Source organism: Pholis gunnellus (assembly GCF_910591455.1).
Source record: "Pholis gunnellus genome assembly, chromosome: 16".
NCBI classification, from domain to species: Eukaryota; Metazoa; Chordata; class Actinopteri; order Perciformes; family Pholidae; genus Pholis; species Pholis gunnellus.
In genome coordinates, this window is record NC_136543.1 from 7,655,232 (window position 1) to 7,679,247 (window position 24,016).

A 24,016-nucleotide genomic window follows, 5' to 3' on the forward strand; every position below is an offset into this window, starting at 1 on the left:
TACAGATGTGTCGTTAGGCTTGATTAATCCTGCCAAGCCACATTCATTCACTTTACAGACCGCCGTATAACCGGCCTGGGCCGCCGCAGTCACAAGGTTAAGTGGACACGAGGTGTCCGTCCAGAGGAGCAAAGGCCTCTTAAACAATAAGTCAACAGTGGCTGGATGCTCTCTGTAGTACTGGCGACAGCACTCTGGTTTATTACTTGACTGGTAGCTGATAGTAGGATATAATGCACCCAACATGCCAAGGAAAGCTACAAATAACCTCATTCATGAAGTTCCTTCCAACTAATTCCTACCCAGGGACCTGCCAGCATTGGCAAAGGCATAAGTTTAGTTATTGAGGAATTTTACTCACTTTCCCACCCGAGGAACTCAATGAAGTTTCACTTCACTTGCACCGTGAATAATGAACGAAGTCTCCTCTGTTCATTCATTTCTTTGAGGCTATATTCACTTTCATAAGATTCGGGGACTCACAAAAGTCAGGTTAAAGAAAAGAATGATCAAAACTTAAAAGGAGGCCAAGATAACAAAATCCTTGTGACGAGTAAATTTAGGTGTAAAATTGGTTGAGTGTCCCTTTAAACGGTGCTTAATTCTAATGATCAGAATGAGGGGGAAATGAATGTCATGGTTAATCAGCTCTTTATACTTTTAATTTCATGTGATGAATCTGCAATCAGGTTGAAAATCATCACGCAGCTTTATACGGACAGTAATTATTTTAGACGCTGTATTTTTTTCACCCCTCACCATTACAGCGCTAGAGTAAATTATATCAAAAAGCTGTGACCAAAATATGAACGAAAAGAGGTATATGTCCCAGAAACTGCAGAAATGTTTGAGCTTGAGGTGAAGCATACCTGATGAAAATGTGTTATAATTTGATGCAACCCACAGTACTGTAAGACGCATAGAATTGCATTTAAATTTCACGAGACACTAAGTTTGATGCACATATTCATATCTTATGCAACTAACTCGTCCTTAGTTGCCCCTCTCTGGAGAATGTTGCAATTCACAGCAACTCAATTGGCTTTGCTAAAATGAGGAAAAACAAACGGGGATAATCCAGGACGTCTATGCACGAAGGGTGTTAGGAGGAGTCGGGATTTGAAGCTGTTATGCCTTTTTTTAATTACACATTACATAATTATGCAAGTTTTTTGTTATATAACGTTATTGGAGATTTCAGATCCATCCTTCTATTCTGAGAAGCAGACAAGGAACAGGCACAAGAAAGACGGACAAAGAAGAAATCAAACAAGCTTAAGACCACCACAGCTGCTTCTGAGTAGAACAGTGTGTGTGGGAGAGAGTCCCACACACACTGTTCTCACTGAAGCCTCAACACAAGCGGACGTTAAGTGGACTCAACACATTTCCCCTCAGGGGAGACCACAAGCCTGAGGACATTATTGCAGCATGACAGTTAAAATCAGTCGACTGTTAAAAAAAAAAAAAAGAAAGAAAAGGTTTTCTTATTGAACGACATCTTGGGTCTTAATTCTCTGCTCTCACTTTATTCAGGCTGCTCATTAAGAATAACTTGGTGCACTACAAACTGCTAGTGAGGATTGATTTGGTAAGTCACAGGTCAAAAGACATCTAAACATTTCAATTAAAAACAAGTTAATATAAATGGCTACAATTAAATGTGAAGCAGGTCCTAATTCCACTCTTGAATTGTTCAATGGTGCAAAACTACTATTTGCATGTGTTATTGGTATCACAATTAAAACCATTAATTTGTAATGTTTTACTGGTGAAGTCAGTTTGAAGAAGAAGCACAAAGTTGAAAGTATATGTCAAGTACTTCAAATTTGTACTCAAATCCAGTACTTGAGTGATTGTACATCCTCTTTTTTTAGCTTTAACAGACGTCTTGACCTTTTTTTGACCTGCAAATCATCAAATAAAGACAGTGTTACATCTCGCTGTTAGATGTTATGGTATAAGTAACTTGAGAGCTAGAGTTGTCTACAGACAGGCATTTAATAAGTCTTAAGACCACGCATGCTACTTAGTAACAGTTTATAGTCTTAATAAGGATTAACAATACCTCAAATAGTCACACCTGATAAATAACGAGTATGCACACGAGTGAGTTTTAAATTCATAAGAGACATAAGAGAAATGTAACGTGAGGGCAGGTGGTAGCGTCAGGGTGGCAGCCTGCAGTCAGCACATAGTGCCCATGTGAGACGGCACTTTCACCTCAGCAGTGCCAATGCACACAACATTTGATGGGCTTGGTCACAGGCCCTGTATTTTTGGTTTTGAATAATGCCTCGCCTCAGTTTCTCGCTACCTTCCTCCTTCGCGGACTGGAACAGCGAGGCGTGAGCGACATAAAGACCTGTGCAGCATGTGACCGTCACAATGTCACCTTTCCCGTTGCTCAGCCAGACTGAGGTGCCTGTGGCCCTTTTATTAGCGGCCGTGCTGCCTGCCATGGGACCCGTTATGTACTGCACAGCACTACTCCCTTTCCTGCAGACCTGGGGCTGTTTTCAGGAAGGAAAAGTGCTTTTTATTAAATGGAAGAGTGGACGGTGCACTAGGAAGTAGCTGTTCATAAATGAGATATCTACGAATCAAGAACAGTCTCTTTGGTCTGTTCCATCATTCGTTAAGCTCCCAAAAAAGTAGTGGCACTCTGCATTTCTATTCATCTTCAACACCTTTAAGCTACAGAAATGTGCATAAGGGAAATGTTTCCTTCCAGCAAACCTTCACATCTGTTTCCGTGTCACATCTCCTCCAGCACGGCTGAGCACGGCAGTAACAAGGGTTGAGAAACACAAATAAAATGGCTGTCACATTAGCTTTAGCCCCTTACCTCAGACATTCTGTGACAAACTATTTAGCTCTGAACTTTTACGACCGGCGACTCGATATGAACAACATTTGCATAAATGCCTCCCACGCAGGCACAAACTACTTATCTCACCAAACGCAAGGCGGTAAAAAAAATAAAATAAACCTCAACACTCTGCTATCCCCTCGCTTGGCAGCTCATTAAAAGCAATTTGTTCAGCACGGCTGTAACATTTTAGACCAATTGAAATATAAATACATTTAAAAGCTTGTTAGGTGCGCTCGTCTTTTTTTCCCCTCTTCAAGAAGTTAATCAGTCTCAGTTGAGCACTGCTGTTGCTTTATGTCTTTATGTCTTTATAGGGAGACAGTCTTGACATTGGTCACGTCCCGCTGGAAAGGAAGAGAATCAATACATTGATAACCACAACCTGAGAGCTTTATCGCTTACCAGCGGGTGGAACGCCCCTTGGAAGACAATTCAGATTACCAACGCCATAAAGACACCGAGTCCACGGTACAGTTTATGTCATGGAGGGATTAAATAACTTCAGACCGTCAGCATTTGTTCCCAATATATAACTTTATTTAAAATATTGTTACAATTTATTACTCTACACAACATTTTCAAACCTTTTTTTTTTCCTTTTTCTTATATTGGTTAGTAAACCTTCATGTGTTTTTCTTTTTTTAGATATAAAACTCTCCATTTAGTAGCCAAGTTCTGCATCAGGTGTTAATTGATGGAGTTTTTAAGACGCTGCCTCTCTTTTAAACCGTTTGTTTCCTGTCGTGGTGAGCTATACTCCGTACAGCCGTTCCCCACGCACACAACTAACGATCAGCGGTGGCTCTAGCTTTGTACACCATCATTTCCCCCAATCTTTAGAATTTCTGCTAAAAATAAATAAAAGTTTTGAGTTGGAGAAACAAGAGTGCATTTTGTCCAAGAGATATTCTCTTTTTCTTTTAAAAAAAACAACTATTTACAGGTTATGCTGAAGACAGACGAACAAGGCGTAGGTCTTGAATTAATGTCACTGCCTACTTGCCATGAAAAAAAGGCCCCGTGTTTCAAAGCAATGAGCAGAAATCAATATCACAAAGGCTAACACTTTTTAAAAACTGCACGTACATCCACCCTTCACGTTAGTCATAGGGGAGGACCAGTCGGCTGAAATGGAGAAACCAGCAGCTAATGCCCTCCGAGCCGGATGTGCGTTCCAGAGGTCGAGGAGCGTCGAGTCTACACAAAAGCGCCGACGATGACGACGAGACGAGACGACGCAGCGGTTCTGACTGAACCAACGGCGTCAGAAGGAAAGAGGCCGAGCGGCCGCTGGACTCTGAAATGCTGTAGAATTCGAGGCAACAATAAAAACATCTTACACAACATCTGCCACTGAATGAAAGTGATGGAAATCAGCGCCGATTTGGCACGAGATTCCCCAAAAACTGATGCGTTACTATAGCAACAGCATCATCGAGACGAGCGTTTCAGTGGCGACCGTGATGAACACAAACTTCCTGAGCCTCACGTGACGTCCACACAAGGACAAGTTCTTCTTTTTATTTTTATTCTACTGCCACCATGCTTGCCGTACCATCTTTTATCCGTTACGTCCTGTGTGGAACTCAATCCTCCTTTTTGTAAATAATCATTCCCTGACGAGCCACGGCTGTCCAGCCTCTCACACAACAACACAGGTAAGCTCACAGCACGGCGCACACTGACGAACAAACACGGGCCGACCGTACAAAAGACGTGCTTCTTAACATTCCCGGCATCTCTCTGCGTTCACCTAAACACCGTCACAATGACATTTATCTCACCGACGGCAGAGACACACAACAACTGACAGTATGCGCACCTGCCTGTGACGGAGCGGAAGACGGCAGCTGGCGCAGACAAGACGACCCGAAAACACACAAAAAAAAAATATAGAGAGAGAGAAAGAAAAGAAGAAAAAAAACAGCAGCTTTCTAAAAGCCTATTCACAGCAGCATGAGTCACGGGGACAGAGAACAAACATCAAACACAAAGAAACACTGCTTTGAATACAATATTGGGGGAATGAGTCATTTGACTGACGGGAATCAAACCAACAGAGAGCCAACGTGGTGCTGCCACGGCAACCACATCCCCCTTGGCTGACGGGAGACCAACCTGGAGAGAGAGTACCAACACACGCACAGTCAGTCAGTCAGTCACACCACCTCAACCTGCCTCTCCCTCTGCATCTTATAAAGAACCATCACGGTTGAACAGCTCCAATTCTTATGTCATCCATCTCTAAATTGGCTATTACTCTGGCTGTCAAAATGACCATCCAGCAATCTGCACATTGCAGAGTTTTTCACAATCCAGCTATCCGTGGTGTGTGCATATGTATATGTGTGTGTATGTGTATGTGTATGTGTGTGTGTGTGTGTGTGTGTGTGTGTGTGTGTGTGTGTGTGTGTGTGTGTGTGTGTGTGTGTGTGTGTAAAACACACGCATGTATTGCTTTAGGCTGTTGTATAACAGAGGCCTGTCCATAGAGGCAACAGGATGACAAATAACTAAATCTCTTGCAATGTTACAGTTTTGTCATGGACAACATGGAAACAGGTGTGTGTGTGTGTGTGTGTGTGTGTGTGTGTGTGTGTGTGTGTTCTGTGCACGTGAGCGCCTGTGTATGTTTAGCGAGACAACAGGAGACGCCTCCCATTTGTCTCCATCTGTCTGGCGTCTCTGCCGCCGTGCGGATACAAAATCCCATCTTCCTTTGCTGGCTCTCACACCAGCAGCTCATCAGACGCGTCCAATCAGAGCCTAAAAGCTTATCAGCAATGTCAATGATAAACACAGAGGACGAGCGCACACGAACAAGCATGCTCCAAGGTAACCCACTGAAAGCAAATCATGACTAAAGCTAGGGACGAATTAACCATTCGATTGAACCGAAAACTAAGCTTAACTGTAAATATATATATTTTGAGTAAAGCAGAACTTGTGCTCTAAGTCAGTTTGAATAAAAATAACCAACGATACTCTTGGTTTCAGGTTTTTGGTCGCTGCCAGACAGCGAGCGAAGCTTAAGGATGAGTCAATAATTAATAAGCCGCAATAAACTACTTGCCATTAGTGGGATGAACAAAACTCTATTGCATTCAGAAGGAAATCAATACATTTACGCACATCGTCTCCTTTCAAAGGTTTTTTTTATCTTTTCTCGCCGGCATGTAAACCTGCTTTCTACACACTTAAAGTGAGACAAAAATGTTTCAAACTGAAAATCTACAAAGAGAAAAACGTGTTGCTCTAAAAACACACAACAAAAATCTGTGTAAATTGTCATGTAATCATGTGCAAATAACACACAACTAATACTGTACCAATGTAGGTGCAGTAGGAGGCATTGCAGCTGCCTGCATTGCTATGTATGCTGGTTGCAGTCACACAACGTTATGCACCATCTACTCTAGACACACACACTCCATCTGTCTTCCTGACATGGTTATTGGACAACCTGAAGAGGAGTGATACTTTTGGGTAGGTTACAGCGCCGGAGGGATCACTCTGTAAGAAGCTGAGAATTTCAATTTCTCTCCTCAAAGCCTACGACTAAATATGTCTTGCACTCTGCTGCTCTCTGCTGCCTGTTCAGAAAACTGCAACTCAACAGGAATAACTCTCTCGTCCCGTCTTTATACTCACAATCAGTCAGTCACGCACACCGTGTGCCGTTTCAAAAACGTTTGGCCCATCAACTTTTTGTTCAAGAGTTCCTCCCTGCACCGAGACGGAGAACACGTCTTCCTCTCGACTTACTAGCTCTGCAAAATCACCACATTGAAACACACACACACACACACACACCGACACCAGCGGCAGACAACAGACGTGGTTCTGTCGGTAGCGTGGGTTAGACCGGAAACAAAAGGTGAAAAACTTAAATTTGTTAGAGCAGCTTGAATGCAATCCAGTTAGTGTTTCGTTGTGTTAGATCAAGAAACAATGTTTTTTTTTTTATAGCTCTTATATTAATCTATATTTTATCAGAAGTAAGATAAACATACACATACGTATGAAACATCCCCCCACATCCTTTTTCGGTTACATTTGTGTCGACTATGTTTTGTTTTGACAAAGACAGAATACGTCTGACCTTACAGATAGAAAACATCATTTTTGCGTTGTTGTCCATCATCAGCGTAAAGCAGGATTTTGCTTGCTTGCTTTCTTTCTTTCTTTCTTTCTCTTTCTTTCTGACGTTTAAAGAACTGAAAACCCCCGTTTTCCTGTTTGTCTCCATTCGTATTTTCATCAGCTCAGCTCAGCAGACGAGGGCCAGGCTGAAAGCTTTGCAGCGAGCCCGTCGCCGTCGGACAATTCTATCTCACGTGTTGGGCTCTCGCGCCAAGCGGCGGTTCGTCGAGGAAGCTCCCTTTGCAGCGCTGTGGTGACCCGGACCGGTCACGCGCCGCACGTGTGTGTGTGTGTGTGTGTGTGTGTTACATCTCAACCGGTGTCCTGCCACACACCACAGGGCAGATGCACGGAGGGAAACAACTGACACGCTATGGAGATCTAGTGAATGACATGGAAGTTGGCGTTTGTTGATTTATCCTTCATCGCTCTTCTTGCGGTGTGTATCCCTGGGGTCGGTAAAGTCTGGGCGATTCCATTTCCGGTGCTCTTCCGGTTTGTTTTTCGGGGTCGGTGGGGGGGGGGGGGGGGGGGGCATGGATCGCCTCGAGTGGTTCGGTGTTTTGTCGATGGGCGCTCTCTGGGGTGGCTGTGATGATGCGAGTGGACCAGTTCTAGTTCCGAGTGATGACAAATGATTTTTTTTTTTCTTTTTTAGGACGTTGCGATCTCTCCCCCTAGGTGGCGCCATCCCTTCTGCTGCGTCTCCAGAGGAGGCAGATACTCTGGAACACAGAGAGACGATTCAGGGAACAAGTCTGAATGATGCTGCCACAGAAACAAACAACACATCGGTCAGTTTCTCAGCACCGTCACCGGGAACATTCCCTGAATTCCGACTGCTTGATTATAAGTGATTGTGATTCAACAAGTGCCTTTGTGGCACGCTGAAGCCTTCGTCTCATACATGGACGTCATCGGCCATCTCATTTTCTGAGTCCTCAGCTGACATTATCTCTGTTCCTGTATCTCCAAAAAGGTTGCTGACTCAGCCTCATGCCTCGTAGCTGCTTTTCCACATTCTTGTATTGCTGGTCTTGCGCCGTCTCATATGGAACATATAGTTTCAACTTCCTTCTACTGTGTGGGTCTCTTGGAGACGGCCCTGATAGCGAGTCACGCGTCTTCGCATGCATCTAATCTGAACACTTCTTACAGTGATCGGATGGCACCGGAGTAGGAATTGACTCTCTCCTTCCTTATAATGCATTAAGAGCTGCACAAGAGAGATAAAGAAACACAAGCGTATCTGAAAGTGCCTTTTTAGGGGCCAAGTGTGGTTCAATGTCACTGAACATAAGTTACTTATAAACTAGGAAAGCGTGTAGATATATTTTTGCCTTTATTACACATGAAGAAGAAGGTAGCATACTTAAAATGCTCTCCCTGCCCTTGCCCTTTTAGTTTTTGTAGAGTTTTTTGCATAATTCATGATGCTTGATGGGTGATGTCACTCAGTACCACACCTGAATACATATTTCTTTATAATTTGCCCTAGATAAGGCCTCTTACCATTCAGTGTCGGTGCTGTTTTATCAAGTAGTTACAAACGCCGTTATATTTAGGAGATAAAAAAAGACACTTGCTGCTTACCATTGTTACTGCAGTTTTTGTTGTCTTTGTCAGATGCCTCTTCCTCAACCTGATAGCAAAAAAAAAAAATCAATACACAAGAAATGTAAAGTCCATAATTCTGAACAAAGCCCAGACGACGACATCTTAGGGGTCTTTTTGTATTTGTAAAGAAAAATGTAAGCAATAAGCTATGTTTAGAATATCAAACTTGGCATGGAGTCGTGCGTTTCCCACAAGGAAAGAGGAAAGGAGTGGTCCTTACCTGTTTCCTCCACTTCAGCTCACAAAAGACCCGCTCAAAGCACTCATGCATGTAGTTAAACTGGGGGAAATAAAACAAAGAGAATGTCAAGGGAGCCTTCTTTATACACCACAATCAGCCTGCAAAGTCACAGTGACAAGGTTTTGCTTTTTACTACCGTTATTATTGCATGTGAAGGAAAGTGTGTCGACTGTCAAACCAAGTATAACTTGTTCTTTTAAAAAAAACATCCCAACATATGTCCCTCTAAAACTGCAAATTCAAACAAAGCAGGACTGTCCCCTTCCGGTCGGTTGGTCGATATTCTTATTGGTAGAATTGGTAAAAGAATGTCAGTCCAGCTAGATGATCTTTTGACTACAGCCCTACAACAAAGAACACAACAAATACACGTGGTGACTTACATATGGAGTGAAGATCTTGACCCAGCGAGGCTTCTTCTCTCCTCTGGCGTATTCAAAGCAGAAAGCCATCCCCTCCTCGTCAGTGTCCCAACGCTGCATCTCCGCCCACTCAAAAGCTATCACCTGGTTCTGTGGGAGAGAGTTCAAAGTGGGTAAGCTCTGTGCATAGATAAGACATTTACATCTTAAGCTCAACATTTGCTTTGCTTCACTATCTGGGAAATCCATTTCGGGAAAATACAGGATTGTACTTTATTATACACGCTAAATTGTTGTATACAATAATGTAAAAATCTCTATTTTCACATACCGTGTTGCACTAAAAAGTGATGGCTTGGATCCCCTACTTGTGCTGTACTTCTATATCAAACCAGCAAAAACAAACGCTCACCTCCAGCGTGCCGTCCTCGGTGCAAGCGTGCAGCTTGAAGTGATGGATGCTGATAGCTGTGATGACATGTCCTTTCCGCCGGGAGTCACAGGAGCAGTGGGGGAAGGCCACCTCGTTGTAGCCCTCACATGTCCGCAACAGACTCAGGTACTAGTATTAGAGAGCAAACACATCCGTCACTAATCCTATAATTAACCAGGCTGTGGCAATCTAAATAAGATGAGGTTTACATCTCTCTCTCTCTCTCTCTCACTCTCTCTCTCTCTCTCTCCTTAGTACAATTACTTATGAGTAGGACTTTTTGGTTTGTAACGGAAAGAATAATGCAGTAATGCCGACTTTGAGTCAGAATTGTGAGCAAATGAATTTGTAACAATCTCTATTTCTCTTGCACTACTTTGTGATATCGCTACATTCAGAGTCCTGTGCTTCTTTCATGCAGATACTGACCTTTTCCGAGATACAAGTAAGGGTTTACGATTACCAAATATTTAGGTTTCTCCGTCTAGTTGATCCGGATGAAGCAAATGTTCTTATCTGTGTGAACATTCCTTTTAAGATACTGCCTAACATTTGGAAATGTTGTGCTGGCTGGCTGCATAGATCACACACACACAGAGAAGCCTTCAGACTCTCACATGCCACAGGTCGGTTAATGTTCAACACACATCAATATTTAACTCAATGGCTCTATCTCCGTTTAAACCACAGAAGGCCTTATTCTGAAGTAAAAGGGTTTGTGACTTCTCTGTCCATCTCTATTTGGTAACGTTTTGGTGATGGCTCTGGTCAGCAGGCAAAAAAAAAAAGTGCAGTCATCCCAATCCCCTCCCTGAACAAAGAGTGGTCTGTAGGACTGACCGTGGCCATCTTGCGCTGCTCTGCCAGTTTCTGCAGCTGGTAGGATTTGTCCTCTGTTTTTATGAATCCCTTCTTCACATCTTCCAATGCCTAGGACAGACGGGTATTATGTAAGGTCACTGCACAAAAATGATTATCCATTCAAAACATTGAGCAAAAGGACATTCTGCCTCAAGTGACCAAGTTCAATCAATGACAGCAGTTACTTATGTGTACACCTCAAAGTGGCTATAATCAATATTTCTACGTTACCAACGATCAGGCGACATTGTGAAAGGGGTCGTCAGTAGCGATTTATGCAGCTGCCTTAAGATCAGCTAAACAGAGCTTAACAACAAGTTTAAACTCGCTGACTTTAAAGCAGAAATTGCTGTTATGGGTCACTGCTGAACCTCACATGCCTAAAACGCTTCAGGCAGTGACCTTTATTAGTCAGCGGACAGCTTGTAGACTGCTGCTGCTGCTGCTGCTGCTATGTTGCTTTTTTGTGCATTTCCAGTCGAGGATTATTTCAGTTCACACTTTATACTAGATTATTATGTTTCTCTGGATCTCTGGTCCTGATTAAGGACATAAGTGGTGGCATTTCAAAGCCTAGACTAGTTGTTTAACACTACAAGATAATCAGATTGTGTTTAATGTCTAGCAAAGCTGGATAAAATAACAAGTACGCATTGACTCTAAATGAGTGAACCTGTGTGTGTGTGTTTACCCTGAATGCAGATATATTCAAAAGCCACGGTAAACAAATATTGTTAACTGTGGGAATAATGAACTAGACTGAACTGGATGATTTTAAAACCAGTTTAAGTGGTTTAGCGTAAAAGAGTAGAGTAATACAGTTAATTTCCCTCATTATACCAGAAATAATCCATGTAAAAAGTATATTAACTCTTGAGGAAAAAGCCCAGAAGAACACATTTTGGGCCACGTTCCCTGAAGTCCGTGGCAAGTGGGATTCAATTATTGTTCTCACCTGGTGAAAGCAGTAGTGCAGCGCCAGCGGGTTTTCTCTTAGTAACTCCTCCTCCTGGAAGCTGAACAACCATTTGCGGAGCGCCAAGCACGTCCCCGGCACTGCTGATGTGTAGTTCTGCACATACAGCTTGTGGGGAAACTCATTAGGAACCAGCTTCCGCACTGCAACGAATAATAGAAAGGAGAGGGGGGGAGGAGAGGGGGGAGGGGTGTCCGTTCAGTCACTAGAAAATAATTCATTCTGGCCTGTACAACATTACCTGCCCTTGCTGTCCAAAACTGTGCATACCCTTAGGCCCAATGCATTAAAACAACCAGTGGAATGGTACACGTCTTTATTTAGAAAACTCATGTGGTAAGTCACCCAAGCAAGGCTTTTAAAATTAAACAAGAAAGAAAAAATGCTCTGTGAATTTCCATACAACGTCGATACACACATGGTTCTTACCAAAGGAGTGGTTGATGACTTCAAAAAGGGCAAAGTAGCTCGCCATAATACTGTCCATTCCAACCTTCATCACTAATGCCTGCAGAAAGGAAAAACAATGTTTGAGACTTTTTATTGCAGCATGAAAGTTTGATTTCGCAATTCTCAGTGTTATAATTCTAGCTAAGAACTGAATCCAAAGACAAATTCAGAAGTCCAAAACAATGGGGCAGTATACTGTACGATATGTGTGTCATGTGATCTTACCTGGTACACCTGATCTGTGGTGCTGTTCTTGCGTACTCTGACAGAGATGGTGGTCTTGTCTGGCAGGGCTATCCGCAGCTCTACATCTGTCACTCCATTGTAGTTCTGCACAGCGAAGCAACACATAATGAGAACAGCTGTAGAGCTGGCTTAACAAGGGCGTGTGCCTGCTTGTACGAGTGTGCGTTTGTTCTGAATTACTGGTGAATGCTTCGTTTGCATCAGAACCATAACAAAAAAGCAAAGAAGACACAACTAAACCAGACCTACGATCAGTTTTAGTCCTGATCCTCCGATTTATGTTTCTTTAAGTACTATTGCATTTGTCTCTGATGCTGTCATTCGTTCAACACTAGAAAGGCAACGCAATTGACTGTTCAATTGTTTTGCCTCTCACATTTAAACTCCATGCTGGCAGACAGCTACTTGAAGGAATTAAACTTGACTACTGATGCTTGTTTATGGCAAATAACCTCCTTCTTTTTGCGCTAAAAGACTAAAAAGGAGGTTGATGAATATATTCAGAACTTTATCACAAGTGATAAATTCTTACTTGAATCAGAAAAATACATCCCTAACCATACGACCTATTAGAAAAGCTAAAATGACGGACTGAATTTAGGAAAGCACGGTATAATAAACGAGGTGCTGTGCAGATCCCCTTCCTGACAAGACAAACAACTTTTTTCAAAGCTAAAATTCACACAGAAATAGCTCAAGCCAAATATATTACAGTGTCAGAACAATAATAAAGAAGGTGCATACCTCATCTGATTCAGAGAGAAACTCCTGCATGATGTCACTCTCTCCGACCACCCGCACAGAGCAAACTAGAGACAAATACAGAAGCAGATGGAGAGAAAGAGAGGGAGGTCAAAGTCAATCAAATAAACATGCTTTGTTCAGATTTATAGTATTTCAGTATATGGTGGAAAATGGATCAAAGCCAGAACTATTTTATATCCTAACTACATGATTTCTGCATGTACACATTCAATTATTCCTTCCGTTCCTTCGTATGACTATTATGGACTCTGATGGGTCTGAATAGCTCATCGTACTTAAACTACAACCATGGAAAATCAAGCAGTAATTCTTCTGAAACAACATGTGGATTGGTAAGAGAAAATCCTTTTGTCCTTGCCCATTTCGAAAATCAGCAAACAATTTGGTTTATGAGGCCAATGACCTTCCATATCAGCCTACCTCGCTCGAGATATTCCTCCAGGCCTCTACGGCGAGCATCCAGCTGCTGTTCAGACAGGGAGAAGGGCCATTTACCGGGAAGCTTTGGGAAGTTGAAGTTCGAATACTCCCTCTTGAGGTTCTGGTGCAGGATGGCAAACTCCCGGTAGCGCTTTGAACACAGCTGTCTACCTGACATGTACACGTTGTACACCTACGGTCATTGAGACAAAGACAGGACAGGACAAGTGGTTTTCAATACCATTTGTAAACATCTAAATTTGAGGGGCAGCTGTAAGAGGTTGTACAAGTTGTGTGTCAGATTGGTACTCACCACAAACCTCTCTGAGTGCTGCTCTACATGTTTGTACGTGGGAACAGAAATGGGCACTGCCTGCTTGTCGCTGTAGTCATAGTTAAGTTGGACTTCATCTCCTCCTTCCAAGCCATCGGCCTCCTGAGCAGGAACCGACAGCACAGCCAGAACCAGCTCCTTCTCCCCTGCACGGATGAGGTCCACCACCTGCTTGTGGGTGGCACCTTCCACGCTCACCCCATTACTGGAGGGAAAGTAAGAGCAGGAGAAGGAAGGGAGAGACAGAAGGAAAGTTGACAGTAAGTTTTAAAAACCCTCTTTTCCCAGCGTTTGTTAAAAGATCAATTGTTTCGACATGGCAGACGATTCAACGCTCTACACTAAACAGATCAAGCATTCAAACACTGACCAGAGCGAGGCTTGACTGGACTTTTACCACCTCTAAATGCATCTATGGTGGAAATAATAATTAGGAGTGCACTGATCCAACCATTTCTATCTCAATACTAATTCTAGTACCTCAACTCAGAGCATATTTGGATATCAAGTATCAATACAATACAGGCATCCTGCTCGTTTTACTCATCACGGTGTGTGGTAATGTCCTCCATTGATAAACACAATGTTGGGAGTGCTGAGTAACCAGGTCAGGTCTGATGTCTCTCTTTCCTTTGGTGCTGTGAGACACCTCCCTTCTTGGCTTTTGCTGAGGCCAGATGGCCCCAGCATCAGGTGTCTCTGCTAATCGTCCTAAGAGAACCAGCGGGGCAGACACAGGAGAGGACGGAGCACGCAAGAGTCCAATCATTGGTCTGTCCACCATATGCCATGCCTCTCTTATTGCTTATAGAAGGTTTATCTGTAGAGCATCGTGGATCAAAGTGGGAATAAGTCTAACGGATAAAGGGAAGTTAAAAATAGTCAACAATGGAAGGAATGGGAATAGAGATCGACATGACGACATTCCTCAGATTTGTTCAACTAGACAGCAAAGGAGTCGGAGGCGAACAAAAAGACAAAGATAAAAAGGAGAAGTTTTGGTCTCAACACTAATCTGATCCCATCATCCTCTTATTAGACACAACAGCAGCAAAGCAATGTCTGCCAGAAAGGTGTCACACTAGCTGATCAGCTACAAAGAGGGTTGGATGAATGTGAATTAGGCTAAGTGAATGTGTAGTTAATATGTTTCAATGAAATATTTAGTCTATAAATGAATGGAACAGTGACGCATTCCTGTAACAATTTACAATGGCCAATTTACAATGGCCTAAATTGCAAAGCAAGCAGCTCTTCACGTTATATTATAAGATATTGGGTATTTCCTCTGAATAAAAGATTTAACTATAAGATAAATCATTATTTTTTTGAAATTGTGAGAATCAATAATCAAAACTTGTTGAGAATATTATCCGCTTTATAAAAGGTGACTCGTAAAAATATGATTCTACACAAACTATACACAGACAGTGAAGCCAGGACGTAGCTAAAGTTAGCTGGTTATCACCAGTGGTGGTCGGAGCATTGTTACCCTTAAATTGTTCATAAAACTAGGAAGATGCTGACATTTGACATAACTAACCGGAGGATTCTTCAGAGTTTCTCCGAAATGATCGAGCTGGTCACATGATAAGTACTGGTATAGTCACATGACCAGAGAGAGACTCAGCAGTAAACATGGAGAAAACAAAGGTTGAGTGAAACTTTTTTTTTTATGCCTCAGCAAGACGTAGATCCTTGTTTTCTGTTCCTCTTCTCCCTTTGTCGAAGTTTAACCTATGACCCAGTCACAGTAATACATGAACATGTTCAAATCCTGATGTTACAGCTTATAGGCCGGCCACACACACACACACACTTCTAAGATTCACATACAGGGGGTAGATCATTGATAGTTTGATTTAATCATGGAGACTGACTCTTCCATTTGGACTACAAATATGAACTGAAGAGCTCAGTGGGAACATTATTTCCCTTTTGTATTTTTGTAAGTATAAGCAATTCTAGGTCTCACTCATATATATCTGTTAAAAGTTAAAGTCTAGAAGAGACGTTTCACAATTAGGTTATTCTCATGAAAATCTCCTTTAGGGAAAGACAGACAGTTCATTAGCATGTTCAAGTCCTGTACATTAACGCCAATCACGTGCACTTATTGAAATAAAGGGTCAAAACAAAAGACTAAAACTGACCCATGTAAACAGCATGTCAGTATTGAAGGATAGTCTTACAAAATGTTTATCTTCAAGACAAGATGCGTGCAGACGCTGATCATTTGATATTGAATTGTGCGTGACAACACTGCCATCCACTGTCTCCGGACAGGGTCAAAACACACCTCCACACTATGAAGGATATGACAATACAACGTCAACAAGATTGTCATTTAATTCCCGTCATTACAACCACGCTGAAGCAGTCACTGCGCAAAGTGAGCCAACAACAATACGTTAGCTACCTGGCTCGCTAGCTAGCTACAGCTAATCAACATGCACAGCCTGTTGTCCAACTTATGTAAGACGGTTAGCTTTCTGGATAACTCTCCAGCGTTAGCTTTAGCTACAACACCAAGTGTTGAGTGACGTTAACGCATTACTAGTTAGCCTGGTAAACGGCTTACATTACTTGTGCAGTCATAACATACAGGTGACGTAGCGTTATACCTTGATGATAGCTCATATTAACGCACGCTTTGGATCAACACGGGCTAAACTGGGTAGCTAGCCTCACTTGCTAACTACCTGGCCATGTTGAACAGACAGAGGCTGAACTTACACTTCCAGGATCCTGTCACCCTTTGCTATCCCAGCTCGGTCTGCCGCTCCTCCGGGTAAAACAGCGCTGACGTGCTGCAGGGGAGCGTACAGCTCTCCGTTGATGCTCCGGAGCTGTCCTCCTTCGCTAACTTGACCGCGAACGTTGAACCCGTAGCCGGACTCCGACTTGACTATCCTCACCATCCGCGGACCTGACGTAACCATAATGCTGGCTATGTTCTGGCCCGCGGTGCCCGCAGACGAACCGACAACCGGACCGTTACGGGATGCCGAAGGGGGAGCAGACTGAGTTTCATCGTCTTCTACATCCGCCATCTTATCCATAGGCCCTAGCCCCCCTTCCGATCGGTGTCTTATCGTAAATTCAAAACAACACTCGAGCTCTGTCCCTCAGTAAACGTTAGCACCACAGACCTGATAACCCGCCCCTCAGCAGCGTCACGAGACACGGCCTCACAACGTGACTGACCGGAGGCGTCACCCAAAGTCTGGTCTGTTGAGCTTTTCAATGCGAAGTTATTCAGTTGACAATAAATAAACAAAAATAAACAACCTACGAAGACACGATGTATTGGTTTATTTTTTATATTGTAAGAAGATTTTTTTTTTTTTTAGAAGTAACCTTCTGTAACTTTCATTTTTTGATTGAACTCTCTCAGGGAGACTATAGGTAATATGTAATCCACCTATATATGGGTCTTTTCAACTTCTTGTTGTTTTATTTTTGAAATCTCTCTCACTCTCTCTCTCCCTCGCTCTCATTTTTTAATTCCCACTCCCTGATTGTCTGACACAGACACAGACACTGATATCATTTAGCTTCTTCTCAAATGATCTTGAGTAGTCCATGTGATTGGGACAGGCCATCATGTACGGTACAGGGTACAAGTGCTGATTACACATTTTAAAACAGAGAGGGAGAAGTAATCTGTGACGTCACCAGCTGAAGTGGTTGTTAAGCCGTGTTCACACCAAACGCGTTTAACGCGTTTAACGCGGCGCGATTACATTCAAAGTCTATGTACAGACGCGTTGGACGCGATGGCGCGTTTGGCGCGTTTGACGCGTCAAAACGCCGAAACGCCGAAACGCCCCAAACGCCCCAAACGCAGAAGTTGAAATATTTGAACTTCTGCGAAAAAATCGCGTGACGCTCCAGCGCGATAGCCAATCAGCGTTGAGTTGCTCTCTCCGTCATCAGTGAAGTCCTGCCGTTGCTAAATCAGAAAATAAATGCTGTAGCCGCTATGTTCACCCAGAGCTCTACGATACCTCATATCAGTAGAGACCGGACCAAACTATGTGTAGACATGTTTGTGTGTAAACCATATGGTACAAACAATGAATAGACGCTGCCGTATTTACGTCTATATGACGTTATCGTAATGTTAGCATAGCCTAGCACCGATCGATCCGAGCTTCATTGATAAAACAAGTACAAATCGGCATCATTACGTAGTTATTTCGGAGTCCCTTTTTGTCGGTTTATTGCCGTTAAATCACAGCCAAGTCAGTTTATAGTGTGTTCATACAGCTGTAGTAAACAGCCGACGTGTGGCTCGCTAGACACAGTGAGCTCGATGAAATCCACGGAGCTCCTCCGGACTATGTTATGAACCAGACATGACGGCGTTTAGTTCCCCGTGATATCTGGGACTTCCACAACACGTATTGAGCAGAAATAGAGGCTATTTTTCTACGGTTGATGGCGGACAGTTGAACAGCTTTCAGGCCGATAAGCCACGCCCCCTTTTGGGCCTCGTTGGACGCGATGGACGCGAATGAACACAAATAGTCCCCGGCGATGCCGGCGGCGCGTTTGGCGCGTTTGGCGCGATTCGCGCCGCGTTAAACGCGTTTGGTGTGAACACGGCTTTAGGAATGGAAGCATGCAGGTTGTCAGTCCTGAAGGCATACGGCTAGTCACATGGCGTTAAAATAATATTAGGGTTAATAAGGCTTCACAGTGCTTTAGTGACACACATCAGCGATAGTGATCCTATACTAACCTATATTAACCTCTTTTTAGAAAAAAAAAGCCATCACATAGGCTCAATGTGGAGTCTATAACAAAATAAAATATACAGGTTACAATACTATATATTAAAATCATAAAGCAAGACTGTGTTACTTGAACTAAAATGGGTTAGGTATGATTAAAGTCAGCTAGTACAACAACACCTAAAGTTTGCCAATTAATAATGACTAATAAATAACCATTATCCACCATAAGCTACTGCAATATACCAGGCCAAGTAAGGCCGTAACAAAAAACTGTATAGAATCGTGTTATTGCTTATGACTTTACACTTCTCGCTCTAAATACGATAAGCAACATCAATGACGCCCTTTCTTTTTTAACCTGCGGTTGTATTGCTCCTTTCCTGAAGTGTTTTTGGCAAGGATCATAAGCTCACTTGGACGATGGCACCGACGTGTCTGTGCAACTCTCTAATATTGTCACAACTATTGTTCCCCCTCACCACACAGTCACAGACAAAGTGTTTCAAAGTAAGAAGTTTATTTCATTGTGCGTTACAATATAATGTTTTGTGCCTTTGTGGTAATTTAGTTAATTGGGAGTTATTATTTACTCCATGGCTGTGTCATGGGATCTCTTTCACAGGAAGGCAGCTCTCTATGCTGGCCCCAAGGTGGCGCTTGGATCCTTATTTTTTGCTGAAGTGTTCGTGGCACATCACGGTGATGCAGCTGACCAAGTTGGTAAACTCGTTGAAGTCCACACTGTTGTCCTGGTTTGCGTCCAGGCCCTTGAAGAGGCTGTCCAGAGCCTTCTTGTCAGAGGCTTTCTGCAGGTGAGAAATGCGTGGAAAATTGTCACTAGGGCATGTGCACGACCGGAGAGTTCTACAGGCTGTGATGATGTACACATTCTACCACGAGCATTTACCAATCTCCATACAATGCATCACCATTAGATGCACCAGTAGAGAGGCCAGAGGTCACTTACCCCCAGCATATCCCCAAATTCATTCTGAATCAGCTCTTTCAGCTCTCCCTTAGTCAGGGTGTCCTTGGCCCCCTCCTTGCCGGCGTATTTATCGAAGGTGGCGATGAGGAGGGCCATAGCCTGCTGGGTGTCAGACATGATGATTGCTGGTTTAAAGGGACAGAAAGAATAAAGAGTTAATTTTGTCACATGGAATCTTTCCTCATGTCTCTTCATTTGTTTGGTTGCACGGGTTCAGGTCAGGTGGTCTAGTTAGTATTTTCCCCCTTAAATACCTTCAGGTGACTCACTGAAGAAGTTGCTTGAGCATGATGCTCTCATTTAATGCTGCTGTGACTCCATCTAGAGGCCGAGTCTAGGTCTGGTAGCTTTTACTGACGCGCCCCCTGACGAATCACGTGGCATTGTGGGCAAAGATGGAACGTTAACAAAGGACAACATTTATATCCACAACATGTGGGAATGGTTTGGAGGGGAAGAAAAGGGAAAACATCTGACTTCATGAAGTCTGCTTCACTATTGCGCAAGTGTTGGCCAGTTGTTTGACTGCTTTTTACTCCTACTGCAGTTTAAGTGGCTAACTTATTAATATACTATAATTGTTGAGACAATATATATATATATATATATAGAGGAATGCAAACTAATTTATTGACTAAGATGTTTTGAGCCGCAGGCAGTGGCTGACATCATTGATTTAGTCTCTGCCAGTGTTTTTCTCTGAGCTTTCCGTGGAGCTGGATAACAATAAACTGGTTTCCACCGTTGCCCAGCCACTCTTCTTTCCCCCTATCAACGGACCGTAACGCACACTCTCTGCCGACTGACACAGGTCATTGTTATGGCAGCAGCTTAATTTCTGCAGGTATAACTCAGTCAAACGTAAATAAGATTTTTTTTTTCCACTGACCCCATGAACACAAGAGAGTTGGTTCTGGTTACATTCTGTCTCACCTGGTACCGCTCCCTCTCTGGGGTGTGGCACGCTGAGGAGGCTGTGGCAGCAGAGGGTTTGTGACCAGAGTGGAATTGTGCAAGCGAAACGAATATCATATTTCTGTTTGCTTTTAATTTAAAGCACATTTCGAAAGCTTGACGCTAGCCTCTGAATGAGCAATGCTTCGGTGGAAGGACATTCCAGGCTGAAGTCTGCCAAATAACTGGCCTCAGAGCTAAATGAGCAGCGTTTGTTGCCAACCAAAACCCCGGAATGCACACTGAGCTGGTAACTCGGTAACTTTGAAGTTGCATTTAACACAAATAAAAATGGCATTAAATGTGTTGAGTTCAAAAGAATATCCTCTTGGAAAAAAGTCAGTAAATGAAATCAAACAACAAACAAAATAATATTGTTCCGATTTTCTACTCACCAAAGCTGATTTGTAGAGATTTAAGGAGACTGGAGAGTTAAAGTCAGAGGAGCTGTAGTGATGGAAAATGATGCAATGGGTGCTTTATAAACCACCACTCCCTTCATCCCTTCCTCCTTTCCTCTCTTCCTCCCTCCCTCCCTCCCTCTCTTTTAATCTCCAACCACTCCCACTTCTCCCCTCGTTGTCATTTTGTCATTTCCCAAGTTATTCTTTAAGAAACAGTGGCTTTATAATTGTTGCTTAGAAAATCACCGTCAAAGCGCTAATGAGTATGCATGCTGGTTGTTTGGGAGTCTGCTTTGAGCATCAAAAACAATCCCTTTAATGTTATGAACACAAGATTGCATTTGAACTTGTGATTATTGTTATTAAGACTGTAGAAAGCATTAGAGAGGAAGTGTAGCAGTGTGATGCATCGTTTTTTTCAAAGCAAAAAGGGGATCTTTTGTACCACCTCATGCTTCTTACAGCTACACTATAATTGAAGCCAATGTAGTCATGTGACAGAATCATGAAGAGCTTTTTCCACTTTTTGATTGCAATGTATTAAAGTACATAGTAGTTTTTCTTCCAGATAAAAACGTCTCTTAACGGAATATGAACTGCTATTATTGATTGTTTCAAAAATGAATTTCGGGGAAACATCCAAAACCAGATTGCATTTTTCTCTTGTTCATTGAAGATGTTTTGTAAACTGATGAATGGAAGGATGCAGCAGTATGTGAACTGAATCACCACTTGTATTGATGTGGTCACATACAGCTGCTCTATTTAGAGGGTCACGTTTGTTAATCCTTTAAAAGTAAATAAGCAACTCTGGAGTCAAGAGACAAATGCTGGAGAAGTTTTAGATGGGTTTTATTTTTCTTCCCCAAAGAACTAACTTTAATTATTACATATTTGTGGGCATGCATTCTCAATCATAAGTCTACTTCCCCCTTCTTTGTTTGAGTTTGCATTGTGAGTTTTGATTGTTTTTTCTGACTTTTCTAAAGACGAAGACCAAATGTGACGAGACTTTTGCTGCAATGCCCCTCTTGAAAATCTTGAAAAACAGAAACCAAAGCAACGAACAGTTATGTACATTTAAGTTAAATGTGTATCAGATAATACTTTAATTGTATATTATACTAACTCATTTCTTTTTGTTTTTGTGTATATAATTGACATTTTTCTTTCTATTTTCATTTAATTGTTGGAGATGCACATGATTCCAAAATAAAACCATTGAGGCACAGTGACTCATTGTTAGGTCCTGAGTGGGGCCTCTCTTCCTTGCAATTTTGTGGTGGAGGCTGTGACTCACAATCATGTCCCCAGAGCTCATGAGTCATGCTGCAGAGACCAGGAATCAGAGACAGAAGAATTAGCACGGTGGCAACTCGCTGCGATGTGTGTGTGGTCCGTCGCATGACTTTGAGTTGGAGATATCAAAAGGCCTTTTCCTGTCTCTCCTGTTTGGGCATAGTGCAATTGTTTTGGTCTCTAATTAACAACTTCAATCAAAGTTCTGATGATAGGTTGGAAGTCAAGTCACCAACATTCATGGAGTCTGCAACTGAATTTAGGATTTCTACATTGCATTGTGCTTTTTCACTTCATGTGGAAACCTTTAGTCAAACTGTTTTCCTGTCTTCTTCCCTCCCTACTCACTCAGATTGACCAAACATGGAGGGAGTATCCGCGGAAACCACATTTTGTATAATATCCAGCTGTGATTCATATGAAACTATTTGCAGTTGTTAAATGTTCACATGCAGCCATTATGATTAGTTACTGTTATGCCATCTAGTGGTACACTGAAAAGAAAGCGTCTTTTCAGAGGATTCACTTGGAGCCGCGAGTCTTCTCTTGATTCATACAACCACCGACTGCACTTTTTAATGTAACATCCACTCAGGATTTGAGGAATACTGCGGCCATGATGAGGCTCCACAACACTCCCCGCACCACCCTCAGAAGACTTTGGCATTCTTTTTAATAGGCAGCATTTTGAGGGTTTATTGGAGACACAAGGAGAAAAAGTTTGGGAATGACGAGGAAAGAAAGTGTTACGCTCACATACTTTTGACATTTTTATATCATCCGCTGCAACCAGATCACAAGACGTAATTTTCCATGGCAGCAGCTACAAACCGGATGTGGGAAGGGTTTGTTAGGTTCAGAATGTTGCTGTTATTGTTTAACACATTTAATTGTCCACATAGAGGAGCTGTTCTTCCTGTGTGTGTGTCCAAGGAAGGTGCGGCATTCATTCCCGAATGCAATGTTTGCAGATCTCGGGTCTCTCGCTTCATTGAAGAGAGTTATTCATCCTCACAAATAATGATTGCATTGTTTAAGGCCGCATGATGAACATACAGCATGTACCGTATGTACCGTACGTCGATGAATTTAGTGCACTTCCTGCTTAACTACACAAAAGGGAAAACAGTCAACAAAGTGGGAAATCCCGGCTGTAGCCTCAGCTGTGGGTCACATGGGTGTGGTGCCTGTGTAAACTGGGGAGGGGGGTTACAGACACACACACACTCGCGCTTTGTAACCTAGCAACTTGAGTGTTTCCCCTGTAACCATGCACTCTGGTAGGCCACAGTGCAAGGCTCTGCCTCAAGGGTGTGTGTGAAGGGCTCAGGAGACCATTTCCCCCTGAGTTTTGCCTCCGAGGCAGGCCTTCCTCAGGCCTGGGGAGTCACTGTTGGCAGACCCTGACCTCAACGGTTGCACCCATAATTATAGGAGTCATATCTTAATCATTTATGACTAAAACATTTGAAGGGAGGAGCTTGTCAGTGCCAGAACAAAGCCTGAGAAGAAGTGTTGCCTGAGAGACTTTATTTTAGAGAGGAAAAAAAAGTCTCTCTTCAGTTCAGGAAGAGTCAGAAGGAGGGGGTTATCCTGGTCATCTCTCTTGTGTTTATCCACGTTTCACCAGATATGAAAATAATTTGGTGGAAACAGTGGTGTACTGACGCGCTGGGCCATGTGACTCCACATTTCCACCCCGTGCCCAAGAACGTCCGGCTCAATCAAATCTAATCTACAAGAATGCAGCAAACTTTATTCAGTTACAAAGCACCCGATCACCTTATTTATCTGCTCATGAATCATGATTCAGAGAGCTGCAACAGTCTGCTTCACAGAGAGGCGCGTTCACAACCTGAACATTCTGCAGATTCCTCAGAGCAGCGATAAGCAGGACTTTATGGAA

General features: G+C 42.8%; 2 protein-coding genes across 2 annotated transcripts; both read right to left on the bottom strand.

Annotated features, from left to right (window-relative positions):
* Positions 1 to 5,242: 5,242 nt before the first annotated feature.
* Positions 5,243 to 16,871, bottom strand: snx27a (sorting nexin 27a). Its single transcript, XM_079175774.1, has 13 exons — positions 16,460 to 16,871; positions 13,703 to 13,928; positions 13,390 to 13,582; positions 12,949 to 13,013; positions 12,184 to 12,288; positions 11,938 to 12,016; positions 11,488 to 11,651; positions 10,512 to 10,601; positions 9,651 to 9,800; positions 9,260 to 9,388; positions 8,856 to 8,915; positions 8,612 to 8,660; positions 5,243 to 7,743 (listed from the first exon to the last, which is right to left on the bottom strand). Exons 1-13 carry the CDS (start codon positions 16,783 to 16,785, stop codon positions 7,673 to 7,675), a joined length of 1,707 nt encoding a protein of 568 aa, XP_079031900.1. The 5' UTR covers positions 16,786 to 16,871; the 3' UTR covers positions 5,243 to 7,672.
* Positions 16,872 to 18,963: 2,092 nt separating this feature from the next.
* LOC306708814 (ictacalcin-like) lies at positions 18,964 to 20,922 on the bottom strand. The gene is made up of 3 exons (XM_079176755.1): positions 20,803 to 20,922; positions 19,433 to 19,578; positions 18,964 to 19,271 (listed from the first exon to the last, which is right to left on the bottom strand). Exons 2-3 carry the CDS (start codon positions 19,568 to 19,570, stop codon positions 19,131 to 19,133), a joined length of 279 nt encoding a protein of 92 aa, XP_079032881.1. The 5' UTR covers positions 19,571 to 19,578; positions 20,803 to 20,922; the 3' UTR covers positions 18,964 to 19,130.
* Positions 20,923 to 24,016: the final 3,094 nt, after the last annotated feature.

What these genes read in the sequence shown, in the direction of transcription:
- snx27a (XM_079175774.1), bottom strand. Translation starts at nt 16,785, where the DNA reads ATGGATAAGATGGCGGATGTAGAAGACGATGAAACTCAGTCTGCTCCC. An exon ending in TGCACTACTGCTTTCACCAG is followed by an intron (nt 10,602 to 11,487) that starts GTGAGAACAATA and finishes CGTCTGTCCTAG; the next exon opens with GCATTGGAAGATGTGAAGAA. An exon ending in TCAAGATCTTCACTCCATAT is followed by an intron (nt 8,916 to 9,259) that starts GTAAGTCACCAC and finishes TATTTCCCCCAG; the next exon opens with TTTAACTACATGCATGAGTG.
- LOC306708814 (XM_079176755.1), bottom strand. Translation starts at nt 19,570, where the DNA reads ATGTCTGACACCCAGCAGGCTATGGCCCTCCTCATCGCCACCTTCGAT. An exon ending in AATTTGGGGATATGCTGGGG is followed by an intron (nt 19,272 to 19,432) that starts GTAAGTGACCTC and finishes TCTCACCTGCAG; the next exon opens with AAAGCCTCTGACAAGAAGGC.